At 37.8% G+C, this 16,265-nt stretch overlaps 1 protein-coding gene across 2 annotated transcripts in view; it reads left to right on the top strand.

Annotated features, from left to right (window-relative positions):
• The window catches only part of RELN (reelin), a 522,571-nt gene that overhangs the window by 218,757 nt on the left and 287,549 nt on the right, over window positions 1-16,265 (top strand). For both annotated transcript variants that reach the window (XM_003318728.5, XM_054656222.2), the window contains exon 5: window positions 11,902-11,934. In XM_003318728.5, coding sequence (XP_003318776.2) covers window positions 11,902-11,934 — 33 coding nt within the window. The remainder of the gene's footprint in view (window positions 1-11,901; window positions 11,935-16,265) is intronic.

Genomic DNA, 16,265 nt, shown 5'->3' with positions numbered 1-16,265 from the left:
TTGAAAGAGCAGTGTGTGTCGCCAGGCTTTCATCCTAACCCTGCCATCTGGCCTCTACCGCCAGCACTCCCTGGAAACCATCATCCTCAAGGTCACCAATAACCCACTAGGGTGCCAACTAATCCAGAGGACTCGGATCCTCACCCTACCTGACTTCTCTTTTCTTTCTCAGTTTCTGTAATGAGTTGTTCTTCTTCCCACATCACACATTCTGGGGTTGGGCTTCTTTTTGCACTTTTTTTTTTTTTTTTTTTTTTGAGAGGAGTCTCACTCTTGTCACCAGGCTGGAGTGCAGTGGTGCGATCTCGGCTTACCGCAAACTCGGACTCCCGGGTTCAAGCAATTCTCCTACCTCAGCCTCCCGAGTAGTTGGGACTACAGGCGTGCACCACCATGCCCAGCTAATTTTTGTATTTTTAGTAGAGATGGGGTTTCACCATGTTGGCCAGGATGGTCTCAATCTCTTGATCTCATGATCTACTCGCCTCAGCCTCCCAAAGTGCTGGGATTACAGGCATGAGCCACCATGCCAGGCCTTCTTTTTGTGCTTTTATATTGTCCCTGTTGAACTCACTCACACCTATAATTTTCATCTCCCTAGCTCTCCACTTCCTTGGTGCTTATACAAAGAGTCAAGAAGGTAAAATGATTGTGAGCATGAAGTTTGCAGTTACCTATACTCATGAGTTAGAATTTCTGCTCTGGCACTTTCTAGCCACGTAATCTTTGAGTCTCAATTCTCTCATCTGTAAAATAGGGAAAGGGATAGTATCAACCTTTTTGGCCACTGCATACCATTCCCAAGAGCCTGGTACAATATTTTGTGCCCAGAAGGAACATCATAAGGTTGTGAGGATTAAATGTCGTGATGAAGTGCATAGCATAGTGGCTAGCACATACTCTGTAGATGTTAGCTCTCACTACTATTACTAAACACTACATTTGGGTGTCATTTAGGCACCTTGAACTCAATATATTCTAAACTGAACTTTAGTTCCTCCCAAATCTGTACCCCTCTATTGCAGTTCTGGTTAGCATCTTCATCATCACCCCAGTCACTAAACAGAGACCTAGGTAACACATTTCTTTGCTTATTCCTTGTTGTCATCCATGTCTATATCCAGTGTGTCTAAGGCCAATTTACACAATGTCTCTTAAACCAACCCCTTTCTTTCCATGCCTACTGCCATTTTTTTTTTATTCAGGCCTTTCACACATTGATCAAAATGCTCCTGGCCTCAAACCCTATAACTGCCCTCTATTTCCCCCCAGTTCAGCCTGGATTTCAGGACTTCCCTGATCTGTCCCACCTCTCTCTCTCTCTCCAACGTCATCTCCACATTTAGATCTTTCCACACCCATCACCCTCACCTGACACCAGACTCTTTATTTCAGCTGGAATAAGTATGTCCTTCATCAGAGATGCCATCCTGACCCTATCACTGTAGCTCATATATGCCAACTCCTTTCCCTGGTGTACTTTCCTCCATACCTCCTCTGCTGTCTAACTGATGAAGTTGCGCTCATCCTTAAAGATCCAGTTCAAGTGTCTCCTCCTATATCATCTTTATTTTTATCACTCTCCCACCTTATATTTGCTAACTGAATTTAGTTCACCATGTTGTATGTAATGCATTGACTTCTAAATGTATTTTATACTACACTTTGGATCCCTTGATCCAGAAGAGACTGGATCATTTTTATATTCCCAGAACTTGGCACAGTACCTGACACTTAGCAGGCACTCAAATATTAGTTTAGGAAATGAATGAACCATATAAAGCAAGGACACTTTTCCAAAAATGCCGATTTACTCTTATTTCTTTAATTGCCAGCCAGTCTGTACCTCCCATGTCCCCAGAAGTGCTTTTACATCTGTATTTAAGCATTGTGCACTCTTTTCTCATTGATGAACTTTACTAGGAGTAGCCTAACAAAACTCAGAGTTGGTTAGATGGTATTTGAGATGATGTTTGCTTTATTGCTCACTGTCCTGTATGAGAAACTACAGAAGAAACTTCTATACAGTCTGTGTACCTGCAATAACTGTCCTTCTCCTGAATAATATGTGTTCTTTTAAAGTTATGAACTCTTCTATTTCTGTAACTTTATGGCTTGAGAACCAAATTGAAGTCCTGGGGGCATGCATCTTGCATACATATCTCAAAATGGCATTATTATTTTTCTACCCTCGTTTGTCATCTTTGATTTCCCCCCTTTATTATCTTGTTCAGCTGTCTGCCTTTTTTTGTAAGCTGCCTTAAATCTATCTTAGAGCAAGACAGATTATACAATTCATCCTTAGGTATGTAAAGGAAAGTGAAAAGAAATATGAAGAAAAGTGAAGGAAGAAGATGACATGTGTACAAGCAATAAGGAAGAAAAGGAACAGAGGAGATGATTAGAATTTTCTAACAACAATGGTTTTAGTAATATTGGCTTGCTGATGTTATCAGAATCCATTCAACTAGCATTTTTGGAACTGCCGTGTGTGAGACATTGTGCTCAGCATTGGGAATGCAGAGATATTCAAGATAGAGTCTCTCTACTCACAGGAATTTGCAGTTGGATCAGCTCTAATTGCTACTGTGGCCTTTAAGATTATGACTGAGATAAAGAGAAGAAACTTTTCCCCAAAAGGGACCCTTTCCTCACCCATGGGAAATTAACTATTGTAGTTAGAGTGTCAATTAAGCTTCTATGTACTTGAGGTACTAAGCAAAGTACTTCAACATGTGGGTGGGTTAAATGACTAGAAGTTTATTTCTTAGTCATAAACCAGTTTGAGGATAGATGGTCTAGGGCTGTCAGGGTCGTTCTACTGTGCACAGCAAGTAGCTTCCAAATCTAGGCGCCAAGCTGGCTGCTCCAGCACTCACCACCTCCTACAGCAGGGAGGGGAAAGGGCCAAGGAAGCATGCCCATTCCTTTAGGACATCACCCAGCCCTGAAAGTGACCCTAGTCACTTCTGCTCACCTCATATGGGCAGAACTTAATTCCTTTGTCACAGGAAGCTATAGGGGGGCGCTGAGAAATAAAGAAATAAAGAAAAGAAGAATAGACATTGGAAAATCTCTAGCAATTTCTGTTGATGTTGGCAACAAGGTTTCTTCCTTCTCCTCCACTTCTTCCTCCTCCTTCTTCCTCTTTTGAGCCTAGTGATTTTCCTTCCAACCTCTAAATGTTACTTAAAAGCCATACGTTCTCAGGTTTTGGGTCAATTTATACCTGCAATTTCTCACATCTGCTCCATCTATGAACTTCATCTCTTCAAGTTCTCAAAGGTCTAGGATTTTTAAAAGTTGCTACACAGCAACAATTTTTTAAAAATTAAAATTTGGCCAGGCACGGTGGCTCACGCCTGTAATCCCAGCACTTTGGGAGGCTGAGGCGGGTGGATTGCTTGAGCCCAGGAGTTCAAGACCAGCCTGGGCAATGTGGTAAGATCTTGTCTCTACCCCCCCAAAAAAAAAAATTTACTGGTCTTGGTGCTGTATGCCTGTAGTCCCAGCTTCTTGGGAGGCTGAGGCAGGAGGATCATTTAAGCCTAGGAGGTCGAGATTGCAGTGAGCCAAGATGCACCACTGCACTCTAGCCTGGCTAACAGAGCGAGACACTCTCTCAAAATATAAATAAATATAAAAATAAACATGTACCAACAATTCAAATGATATTGTTTTGCATTCTGATTTGTCACTTGAAACTTGTATTGATATTGTAAGCAAATTTTTGAAAAATGTGTGGATATCTCCCCAGAAAAGATGGGGACATGAGCATGGAAGACAATGAGCCATAATTTTTAATGTTTGAGGCCCCATTATTTATAGCTCCTATTGGAATAAATCTTATCTGAAAGAGTTCTCTATCTCCTAGTTGCAGGTTGTAAAGATATATTTTCATTTTGTTCCTATTTCATTTATTTTAGAATATGAAAGATGATAAATTGTTTTGAGACATAAATCAAGTTGAGGTGGAAAATCAGAGAGGGAAGAGAAAAATAATTCCTAATATTGCTGGTTCTGTGTATAATTTAGCTGTCCTTAAATATTAAGAAATCTTTTATACTGAGCATAAGTATGTTCTTGAACACAGGGAGAACTGTTTTCACTCTAAATTTATAACATTTTTGGAAGCTTAATTATCATACTTGAAGGTCAAATGGTGCTTTATTGCAATAAAATACAAAAAGTAATAAAGAAATTTTTCCTGGGGAGATGAAAGTCTAGGTTCATAGCTCATTAAATGCTAACTTCAGAGCCCATGTCTAATTTGTCATATTTAGCTTTGGAAGTTTAATACATTTGAATTTCAAATTAGGTGAAGAGATACCTGAGGCAGAACTACCTAGGGCCTTTGAATTCCAAAATGATTCAGGAGATATAGTCCCTGTAACATAATACCTGTATTTGTAAGAATTGCTTGCCAGCTACATATAATGCTTGTCTGACTCAAAGGCTTTTTTTTTTTAAGTAATCAATAATATTAGCTCAAAGCTCATTTACCACCTCCCGAATTCATTTTCAGGCATCTTTTCCTTTTTCTGCTCCACATATTTAAGTCTCCATTCTTTGCGCTGAGTAATTTGTTCAACAAGTTGGCTGAAGTGTATTAGTACTGCTATATTTTGGAGTCAGATGATTACTTTAAAATTTCCATCCAAAATAAGTCAGTTGAAAGAAAAAAACACATATGTCAAGAAAATAACCTTTGGGGGAATTAAACACGACCTCATTCTTTCTAATATGCCTACTTCAGGCTGCTGTGATCTATGAGATTCTGGCAGGCTCAACTTTTGAAAGAGCGTATGCACAGAAATGCTTCATAAGAAATGAAGCTTTTTTTTTAACTTTTAGCATGTGATTTGTCTTCTGGACAAACTGAATTGATGATGGGAGGAATTTAGGCTTCAATTTAGTATTGAGATACCATCTAAGGATCCATGTTTATAATATTTATTTTGAAAGGCCCAATAGTTTAACCTATTAAAATGTTATTAAGAAAAGCATTAGTGTATGACAGGCATTCAGTGAATATTAATTGAATGCAGTAATTCAAATAAAGAAATGCTAAGATGTTAAAAAAGAAAAGAAAAGAAAAGAAAAGAAAAGTATGACTATGAGCACCAATGACCAAATGTAGTCACAGAAGCTAATGTGGAGATATTTGCTGCCTATTTTAGTTTGCAGAAATGTTCTAACTTTCATTTCTGTCTGCAAAGCTCAGCTGGTGCTAATGCAAGAGAAACTGTCATAAGGATAAACCACTCATTATAATCTGTGAGATGCTGTAAATAATTGGAGGTAATTTTGGAGACAAAAATATATTTAGTAAATTAAAGGTAATGTTCACAAAGTAAGTCTGTCTAATGACAAGCAATACATTAGTTGCACTTTAAAGTTTAAAAAGTGAGTAAAAAGTGGTTCTTCTCATACCACGATGAAGGCCAGATTAATTCACACTGAGTGAAAATAGTGAGTTTTTAAAAATAATTTTTCACCTTTCCCAAAGATATTTCTTGGGAAAAAAGCTGCAACTCTTCTGATTAGAACTATCACCAACACAGAGACATGTTAACATATACGAGCTAAGAGCTTTCCATCATTTATTCAAAAAAGTATCAGTATGCACTTTTTCTGCTTTCATTTTAAGCAAATAAATAATAACCTTGTTTAAAGAGACCAGGAAGCATGTTATTCCTTTGAAACTTTTGATACTGAATTTACTTGCTTTCATGTTAGGCTCAATCAAGCCTTGTGATATGAATTGCTTATCTTATGAACTGGGTCTTTTCATGACTGTTCCACATAATCATTCACCCTCACTATTTTTTGAATAATTATCTTTATCAAGTCTGCATTAGTACAGAGATCTTGTGTTCATTCAAGGCAGTTCCAGTCTCTTTCTTTTGCTAGCTTATGGTGATTAGTAAATCATTTCAAGAATAGTACAGTTGAATTTTTTAAAAAAGAAGTTCTATAAGCAATCTATTTTTTTCAAACTTTAAAGTACCTTCTAAAAACAATGATTGTTTACTTTTATTCTTAACATGTTTAAGCTTATTAATTTTAGAAATCTATTTCTGTCCTCTTTGCGTAGTCTGTGAAATCTTAGTAAAATACATACGTAATCTTCAGGTCACCTAATAATACTCAAGAATCTAGGAAAATGCTCGGCTAAGGAAAGACTTAGAATGTTGCTGAAGCATTTCATTGCTGATCTAAATCTTTGTATTTTGCCAAAACATCATCTGGATAGGCCCCACTGGAGAGAGAATTTGGAGGACAAATAACTTTTAAGTGGCACTATCACAAACATCAAAAAGAATCTGGAAAATAAATCATAAGTACACATTTATGAGTGGTTTTGACACTCATAACATTTATTTGCTTATCTAGTATGAAAAGATTGTATTATGCTGAAAACTTTAAAATTTCATTTTTTTCTCATTTAACTGGTCTGCTCTCAAGAGGGATTTGACTTATGAAATTAAGTAGATTCTCATTTATCAATACTTTCCTAGTAAAAATTGCTACCAATTTGTATTGATAGTTTTAAAGAAATTTGGCTTTTTCAACTAAAAACAAGTCAAAGTATGCTAGGCTTTCATTCTGAATGCCTAGCTGGAAAAAAGCTTTTAAAAACCCTGGTGATTTTAGAGAGATTCTATCTTAATTCCTCCATTCTGTTGGCTTGCTTTTAGTTGTTTTTTAGGCAAAGTAGAACCTTTATTTTAACTTACCTGTGTAACATTTTATATTTTATCTGTGGTCTTAATTAAGTTAATTCAGTCTGAGGACATTAGGCATACTCTTTAAGTTATCATGATATACCCAAGGTCAATTTCCAATTCAGTCCAGTTACTTGAACTTGATCAAGCTTTACAAAGGATATAGTTTCTGTAATGTTTGTGAATTTCAATGGCATTGTATTTCTGGATAAAGATTACAGAGATGTATGGTTATGCTGAATGAGATTTAAAGTTCATCGAAACACAAATACATTCACATGCACTTTCTAACAGGGAACTCTTAACAGAATTGGATATTCCTAGATTCATCCTAGCTGAACATTCATTCCTAGTTGAACATCCTACCTTACAGAAAAAATATTCACTTCTGAAAAAATGTAGAAATTCAGTTTGATTTATACAAACACTTGATTCCTTATTAAATCATTTATCTTTCCATAAGTTACTTCCAGCCTCTATGTACAGTTTCATGGGTCTCACCAATGAAACTAAATTAGGACCATATTATGAAGGTTCCCCACAGTGATCTCTCTGGGTACAGAACAACTCCAGCCTATCTTCCTCTCTCTTCAATTCAGTATCCTCTGACAAGTAGCAGGGTTCCCATCCCTAGTGCATCTCCCTATGTGCACACCTTTGGTCATCTGACCTGATCTTCTTATCACTACCACAGAAATACCTGGAAGAAACTGCGATATCTTTTTACACTTCTGTTAAAGGTGTATTCCATCCCATTCTTTCTCCAAAACCAAAACCCACTTCTTTAAGAACATTTCTGTTTTTTCTCATTCTCAGAAACCAAAACTCCCTAGTTTAAGCCATTTGACAATTTTATGTCGTTGCTAGGTTTTAATCATGCAATTTTAAATTCAAAAGAGTTGAGAAACTGGGCAAGATGCAAGGTGGGGTGGGGCATTCTAGGATCCTGGGAGAGACAGAAAATCAGTAACAGACCAATAAAATGTTGAGATAAAAACATACGAGCAATCTAGAAAAATTCAATGATTCAATCTAGAGCTAGTTCAATGGCAGAGGAACAGGAAAGGTAGACTTGGAGATATGTCGTTGGGTAAGCACTTGGACAGTTGACAAATGAGGACGGGTCTAGCAAGCATGCATTTTACATTTAATAAAGGAAAGAGTAAAGGCCTTTATGCCAAGTTCATATAATAAAAGAACTTAATAATTCACTCATAGTCACTAGTATGAGGCAAGGCAGGTAGTATCCAAATGGGAGTATACTAAATAATGTTGAACTATATCATTCTTCCTCAGGCTACTTTAATTTTTCCATGGTACATTTACCTCAGTAAATGTGGAAAAGATGGTGAACTTCCTACGGGCTTAGAAAATTTGTTTAGACTACATAAAACTAGATTGATATGGTCATTTATTGAGAAATGATTAAAATAAGCTTCTAGGGCCAGTACTTTACTAGGCTTTGGCCCATTTTTATGCCACATATGCGTGAATCTTTTTCAGGAAAATTTGTACTTTTCCTTGCATTAAGTTTTGCATACTAAATGTTTCTCTTTTGAGGAAATAATGTTTAGTTATCTCAGATAGTGGACATTTTTGTTAAAATATATTAAAACAAAGCTTCCTAACTAGTGATTTAAAATACGATGTAAATTTGTTGAGTTAAATTAAATCCAGGTAAATACTGACTTGGTGTTGAAGCTCCCCAGATCACTTATAATAAAGGACTTTTGGACAATGTTATGTGTCTATTCTGGCATTTTTTAAAGGTTTGGATCTTCAATTATTTTCTGAAATATCATAAAATATATTACAACTAAGAAGTAGCTTTCAAATCAATTTATTATTTATTGAGACACTATTACCAGCTTTGGCTTATGTCTTGGGTGGACATATTTTCTGCTTTTGAGGAGCCTATTTCTTCTTCAGAGCAAAGATGAGTACTTAACACAGAGAACAGTTCAGCATGCTATAAAAATAAGCAGTGGATTGTGTAGTTTAAACCAGTGAATTTTAAATCTGACTTTCTATCAGAATCAGTGAAGGAGGTTTTAAAAAATACAACTTCCGGGCCTCCACCCTCAGAGATTCTGACTCAGTGGGTCTTTCTAAAATGGCCCTCTCCCGATGATTGTGATGTAGGTGTTTCAGTGAAAGCTTCCATGTGTCCAGATAATTTAGCAAAGGTAGATGTCCATTTCAATAAACAATTTAAAGTAAAGCATTTTATAACTCATTCCCTTTATTGAGTTGAGGCCTTAGTCACCAAAGTCATTTAATGTAAAGTAGGCAACAGTATTTCTGCAGATATTTTGTTATACATATCTAACTATTGTATTGCATAGTAAATATTTCTAATTAATAATTGTCATAACTTTTCCTACATTTAATTTAACCAGTTTATTTCACAACCTGTGAAATAATTTGAAAAGTTCCATATTGTGTAGACAGGATTTTTCTTTTCTTTTTAACACTTTATAACATGAATACAGAGAATCCCTTTTGCAATATAGCTAACGTTAGGCATGGTAAACTATCATAATATCTTTTTTTTTTTTTTTTTTTTTCTTGAGGTGGAGTCTCACTCTGTCCCCCAGGCCGGAGTGCAGTTGTGCGATCAGCTCACTGCAAGCTCCGCTTCCCAAGTTCACGCCATTCTCCTGCCTCAGCCTCCTGAGTAGCTGGGACTACAGGCACCCGCCACCACACCTGGCTAATTTTTTTATTTTATTTAATTATTTTATTTTATTTTATTTTATTTTATTTTATTTTATTTATTTTTTTTTTTTTTTTGAGACAGAGTCTCGCTCTCTCCCCCAGGCTGGAGTGCAGTGGCGCGATCTTAGCTCAGTGCAAGCTCCGCCTCCTGGGTTCACGCCATTCTCCTGCCTCAGCCTCCCGAGCAGCTGGGACTACAGGCGACCGCCACCACGCCCGGCTAATTTTTTGTATTTTTAGTGGAGATGGGGTTTCACCGTGTTAGCCAGGATTGTCTCGATCTCCTGACCTCGTGATCCGCCCGTCTCGGCCTCCCAAAGTGCTGGGATTACAGGAGTGAGCCACTGCGCCCGGCCATTTTTTAATTTTTTTATTTTTAGTGGACACGGAGTTTCACTGTGTTAGCCAGGATGGTCTCGATCTCCTGACCTCGTGATCCGCCCACCTCAGCCTCCCAGAGTGCCGGGATTACAGGCATGAGCCACCGGGCCCGGCCACTATCATAATATCTTAAGAAACAAAACAAACAACAAAAAAATCCCTTCGGTCCTCATCTCCATATAAGATCTCATTTCTCACCTTTGCAGCTAACCTTCTTGAAAGAGCAGTCTGCACAGTAGTTGAGTCTAGACTCTGAGGCCAAAATCCCTGAGTTCATCTATAGACACTCCTTAGCACAGTGCCTTAATAGCAGGATGTTCTTCGTAGATATCAGCTTTATTAGGATTATTTTGGCCTCTCCTTCAACTCTCTTAGCTCTTAAAACTCTTTCTTTTTCTTATTTCCTTAATGGAATGCACTTTAACTCAGTCACCTTTGCTAGCTTGTCTTCTTCCACCTGTCCGTTAAATATACATTTGTGCATTTCACTTCTTTCTATTATTTATTTAGAGACAGGGTCTGACTCTCTTGCTCAGGCTGGAGTGTGATGTTGCATTCCTAGCTCACTGCATCCTCAAACTCCTGGCCTCAGGTGATCCTCCTGCCTCAGCCTCCTGAGTAGCTAGGACTACAGGCGTGCACCACCATGCCCAGCTAATTTTTAATGTTTTTTTTAGAGACGAGGTCTCCTACTATATTGCTCAGGCTGGTATCAAACTCTTGGCCTCAAGTAATCCTCTTGCCTCAGTCTCCCAAAGTACTGGGATTACAGGCATGAGCTACTTCTCTCAGCCTCACTTTATACCTTACATTCTCTCTGAGTGACTCGGTCTTCCTTTTGTAACTCCACCACCTCCTGCTTGATAATGATTTCCTAATTGATATACAGTACAAATGCCCCTCCTAGCTGTAGTTCAGCACTAATAGAAGTATAATGTAAGCCCCGTGTGCAATTTTAAATATTCTAGTAGTCACATCTAAAAAATGGAAAGAAATAGATGAAATTAATTTAATAATGTATTTTATTAACACAGAATATGTAAAATATTAAACATTTTGATATAATGTGGTCAATTTAAAACTATTAATGAGATATTTTACATTTTGTGTACTAAATCTCCAAAATCTAGTATGTACTTTACACTTATAGCACATCTTAAGAAATATTTGGCCTGTATTAAGAGTTCATAAAATTGACAATTGAAATGTAGATCCACATACCCAAGTGTTTCTTACCTGCTTAAAGATCTTCCAGTAACTTAATTGAGTATCAAAAATCATTTTCCTTTAATGTCCAGATCCACCTTGACAAAATGTTTTCATTTTTATTAGAAGAGCTGATTTACCTTTAATGCAAAAACATATCAGTTTCAAAACTATGTCCAAGTATTATTCTTGTGTCAGCATAGTATTATTAACATGGAATTCACAGAAATATTGCATACATTGAAAACCAAGTCTAAAATAATTAACATCAACAAGACATTCTTCAAATTTTTCTCGTAGGTTTTTGCAGACAATTTAGAAGATACTGGAAATTACAGTTAAAATCTTCTGGAGACACAATTCACATTAGGAAATTCATGTGTAAAACCATTATTAATTTGTATTTTCAAAGTTTCAATTTCAGCTTAAGTTTTCCTACTTTTCCAGCTAGTTTGCAAATAAACCCTTGTTTTCCTTGAAGCTTCAGATTTGGCTTGTTCATATGCACTGTGATACTGGTGAGAGAATGTATATCATTGTGCCAGGTTTTTGTTATTCATTATTGGATAATTGGCAAGTATTCCTTTTGTTTCAAGAAAATATTTAATTAGAGTTAACAATTCAGTGAATCTTTGCAAAACTCTTCTCTGATTTAACCAATAAGTGTTGGCACAAAATACAAGATCATTAAATTTATTGTCTTCTATTTTTTCAAGAGTTCCAGAAACTCCTAAAAAGACTAAAAAGTCTGTAGCCATTTGATTTGCTTAATGTGACTTAAGTTTTATAACTGTGTTGTGACTCTTTATTACTGGATTTTGCTTTCATTCCTGATCAGTTGTCTTTCTTCTTTCCTCTCTTGATTCAGCTCCAACAGATGTCACTGTGCACCCACATCTAGGTGAGTGTTTAAGACTCTGATGTCATTAACTTTAGTACTTGATCTACTTGTTTGGCTTTTCTGGCTGTACGAGCAGATGTTGTAGAGGTAAGGAAGCTGTCCTCTCTGATCATTGATCAGTCACTGAAATTGGACTTGGGTACGGATTATACTTGAACACAGAACCTCCTTGAGGAAACATTCATGCTGCCCAGCGGGGGGCTCATGCAGGAACTTTCGCACCTGTTAGTACCCTCAGCCCTGAGATCCTATTGAGTGTAAGCTTTTGCATTCTAATGCTTAATTTTCCCCCAGAGTCCCTCATAATACTAGATGCCCATCATAAATATTAGAGCATGGAGCTAGTGGGCAAGAAGCCATGAATGTGGAAGAATTGAAGTCATTTAAGATTTGAGATTTATGCTCAAATTAGTACTGAATTGTTAAGAAAAAGAAATTATTTTGTCATTTCTTTAAAAATTGAACTGAAGCTGGGCATGGTGGCTCATGCCTGTAACCCCAACACTTTGGGAGGCTGAGGTGGGAAGATCACTTGAGACCAGGTGTTTAAGACCAGCCTGGGCAGCAGAGCAAGACCCCCATCTCTACCAAAAAAAAAGGGTTAAAAATTAGTCAGTGTGGTGGTGTGCACCTGGAGTCCTAGTTACTTTGGGGGCTGAGATGGGAGGATCATTTAAACCAGGATTTCAAGGCTGCAGCAAGCTATGATTGTGACACTGTCCTCCAACCTGGGCAGCATAGCAAGATCCTGTTTCTTTAAAAAAAAAATTGAAATGAGACTGTTTAAATAAATACCTGCTTCTTAAAATGGCACCATGGATTTTTCATAATGTCATGCTCTTAGTGGCCCACAGTTCTTGAGGCAGGGTGTATAGTGGTTAGGATCACAGATTCTGGGAAACTGCCTGGGTTTATCTCACTTTTACCACTTGCTAGCCACACAATATTGAGCAAGTTACTTAACCTCTCTGTGCCTCAGTTTTCTCATCTGCAAAGTAGAATTAAAAATAGTACCTATCTCATAGGGTTGGTATAAGGATTAAATGATTTTGTTTTCATAAAGTGTATGGTAAATAATATAGTGGTGTTTGGAAGTAAATCAATACACAAACAGGTATCCAATGAGGCTTACCCATTGCCTTTGTAAATAAAAAAGTCTCTAGAAAACAAGTGATCTTTAAGCATTAATTTTCTCATTTGTGTCAGTGAAGACTTATTTTAAAAGCAATTTCCTACCCTATAGTATTTAATAAGAATGAAAAGAAATCATCCTAGCTGGTTGCAGCCTTTTCAAATGTCTTTCACTATGGGACTTTCTAGATAGGTCAGTTATTTGTCTCTTGGGCTTTTCCTTTCAACCTATAAACCCAATTAATTTATTTTTCCTCTTTGGAAAATCTGCCTTGAGAAGCTTTACTTTTATGTAATGCTACAGCTTGGGGCTCCTCTTACTTGGCAGACAAATGCAAGCGCTTAGAAGCATGCCTTCTGGCAGCCAAGACAGGCTGGTGACCCGCAGTGGCCCAGCCGAGTCTCGGCCAGACTGGGTATCTGAGAGAGCTGTACCCTGTAGGCATCTGAGGCACTGCATCTCATCGCTCAGAGGAATCATTAAATCACTCCCATGCACAGAATACATCACAGCGTTCTCTCCAGTGTATATCCATATTCTCCCTGTTCTCATGCCTGAGGCTTCGAGTCTGAGCATCCAGTCCTCTCAGTACATGCTGATTCACTGGTTTCCATGACTTCATTATGTGCTTGCCTGCTGGCATACCTGGTATAAAGGAGGCAAGGACTGCCATGGTTGGGGATGTCACCAAAGAGAATGTGAAATTATGCTTCCTGATATTGGGAAGTAATTTTAATTACCCAGTGATTTCAGAGAATTATATTTGAGTGAGCCTAAAAAACATAAAAATATCACCTTTAAAAGAAAAAGTTATGAGAGTTTTTTGTTAATCAGATATTATTTTAATTTTTCCAAAAGACAGTCTCTTTGCTAGTTCAAACAAAATTGTCAAGACCCAAAGAAGTTAGAGTAGCTGGAACAAACTTCCTAAGCAAACCATGAATCAGATGAGAGCATTGTTAAAGTACTAGATTAATTTTTACAACATGAATAGAAATAATTATCATTTCTCACACAACCTTTAAAATAAGCACACTTACACCGTAGCCAGCCATGAAAGTGAGTTTACTTATTCATCATCTATTCCGCGGAAATATGAACTCTACAGTTGGTGAAAATATTGCACTTGCCATGCCCAAAGTTCTTCTAGAACTTAAAAATAGGTATTCAATATATCTCAAATGTGTAGTGATAATATATTTAACACCATGTATGGCTCCCTGGCATTCCTCCTGACTTCTAAATTGATTTTATTTAGGAATTTTACTTATATAGATAAATTTTCTTATGCAGTTCTGAAAGAGAAAAAAAGTTAACAAATTTAAAAACATTCAATAAAAGATGAGTGAATATAGGGAAGGAGAGAAAGCAAGCCAGGGCAAGAAGGATAGTGGGAAAGAGAAGAAAAAATGGGTTAGTAGATTACAGCAATTTTAGCTGACAATAAATAGCCAGAATGTTCTATCCAATTCCATGCTTTAAAGTGAATTAGACACTGACGCTGTCTGGGCAGTCTCTTGGAAGCCATGGATGAGTATATGTTGAAATATGGATATATTAGTTCATTCTCACGCTGCTAATAAAGACATACCCAAGACTGGGTTATTTATAAAAGAAAGAGGTTTAATTGACACACGATTCAGCATAGCTGGGAAGGCCTTAGGAAACTTACAATTGTGGCAGAAGGGGAAGCAAACACGTCCTTCTTCACATGGTGGCAGCAAGAAGTGCCGAGCAAAAGAGGGAAATGCCCCTTATAAAACCATCAAATCTCAGCTGGGCACGGTGGCTCATGCCTGTAACCCCAGCACTTTGGGAGACCGAGGCAGGTGGATCACCTGAGGTCAGGAGATCAAGACCAGCCTGGCCAACATGGCGGAACCCCGTCTACTAAAAATATAAAAATTAGCCAGGTGTGGTAGTAGGCACCTGTAATCCCAGCTACTCAGGAGGCTGAAAGAGGAGAATTGCTTGAACCCAGGAGACTGAGGTTGCAGTGAGCCAAGATCATGCCACTGCACCACAGCATGGGCAACAGAGTGAGACTCTGTCTCAAAAAAAAAAAAAACACCATCAAATCTCATGAGAACTCACTGTCATGAGAACAGCATGAGAGTAACTTGCCCCCATGATTCAATTACCTCCCACCATCCGTTCCACGATATATGGGGATTATGGGAACTACAATTCAAGATGAAATTTGGGTAGGGACACAGCCAAGCCATACTGAAGGAAGACAAGTCCCGAATAGCCTCTCCTTGTAGGTTGGTGCTGATTTTGTCCTTCCTGCCTTGCCTGCCTAGTGATAGCTTCATAGGTTTCCTTTTGGGGTCTTTGGTTTTCCCAACTTCTAGGTGTCTAAACCGCAGAGCTTTTTACCCTTGTCCCTTAGTAGTTTGAGGGACAAAGCCAATATAATCAACGCTCATTTAAAATTTAGTGGTTTTTTTGTTTTTTTTTTTTATTATTATACTTTAAGTTTTAGGGTACATGTGCACATTGTGCAGGTTAGTTACATATGTATACATGTGCCATGCTGGTGCGCTGCACCCACTAACTCGTCATCTAGCATTAGGTATATCTCCCAATGCTATCCCTCCCCCCTCCCCCCACCCCACAACAGTCCCCAGAGTGTGATATTCCCCTTCCTGTGTCCATGTGATCTCATTGTTCAATTCCCACCTATGAGTGAGAATATGCGGTGTCTGGTTTTTTGTTCTTGCGATAGTTTACTGAGAATGATGATTTCCAATTTCATCCATGTCCCTACAAAGGACATGAACTCATCATTTTTTATGGCTGCATAGTATTCCACGGTGTATATGTGCCACATTTTCTTAATCCAGTCTGTCATTGTTGGACATTTGGGTTGGTTCCAAGTCTTTGCTATCGTGAATAATGCCGCAATAAACATACGTGTGCATGTGTCTTTATAGCAGCATGATTTATAGTCCTTTGGGTATATACCCAGTAATGGGATGGCTGGGTCAAATGGTATTTCCAGTTCTAGATCCCTGAGGAATCACCACACTGACTTCCACAATGGTTGAACTAGTTTACAATCCCACCAACAGTGTAAAAGTGTTCCTATTTCTCCACATCCTCTCCAGCACCTGTTGTTTCCTGACTTTTTAATGATCGCCATTCTAACTGGTGTGAGATGGTATCTCATTGTGGTTTTGATTTGCATTTCTCTGAT

Source organism: Pan troglodytes, chromosome 6 (genome assembly GCF_028858775.2).
Source record: "Pan troglodytes isolate AG18354 chromosome 6, NHGRI_mPanTro3-v2.0_pri, whole genome shotgun sequence".
NCBI classification, from domain to species: Eukaryota; Metazoa; Chordata; class Mammalia; order Primates; family Hominidae; genus Pan; species Pan troglodytes.
This window is presented reverse-complemented; position numbering and strand designations above follow the sequence as displayed.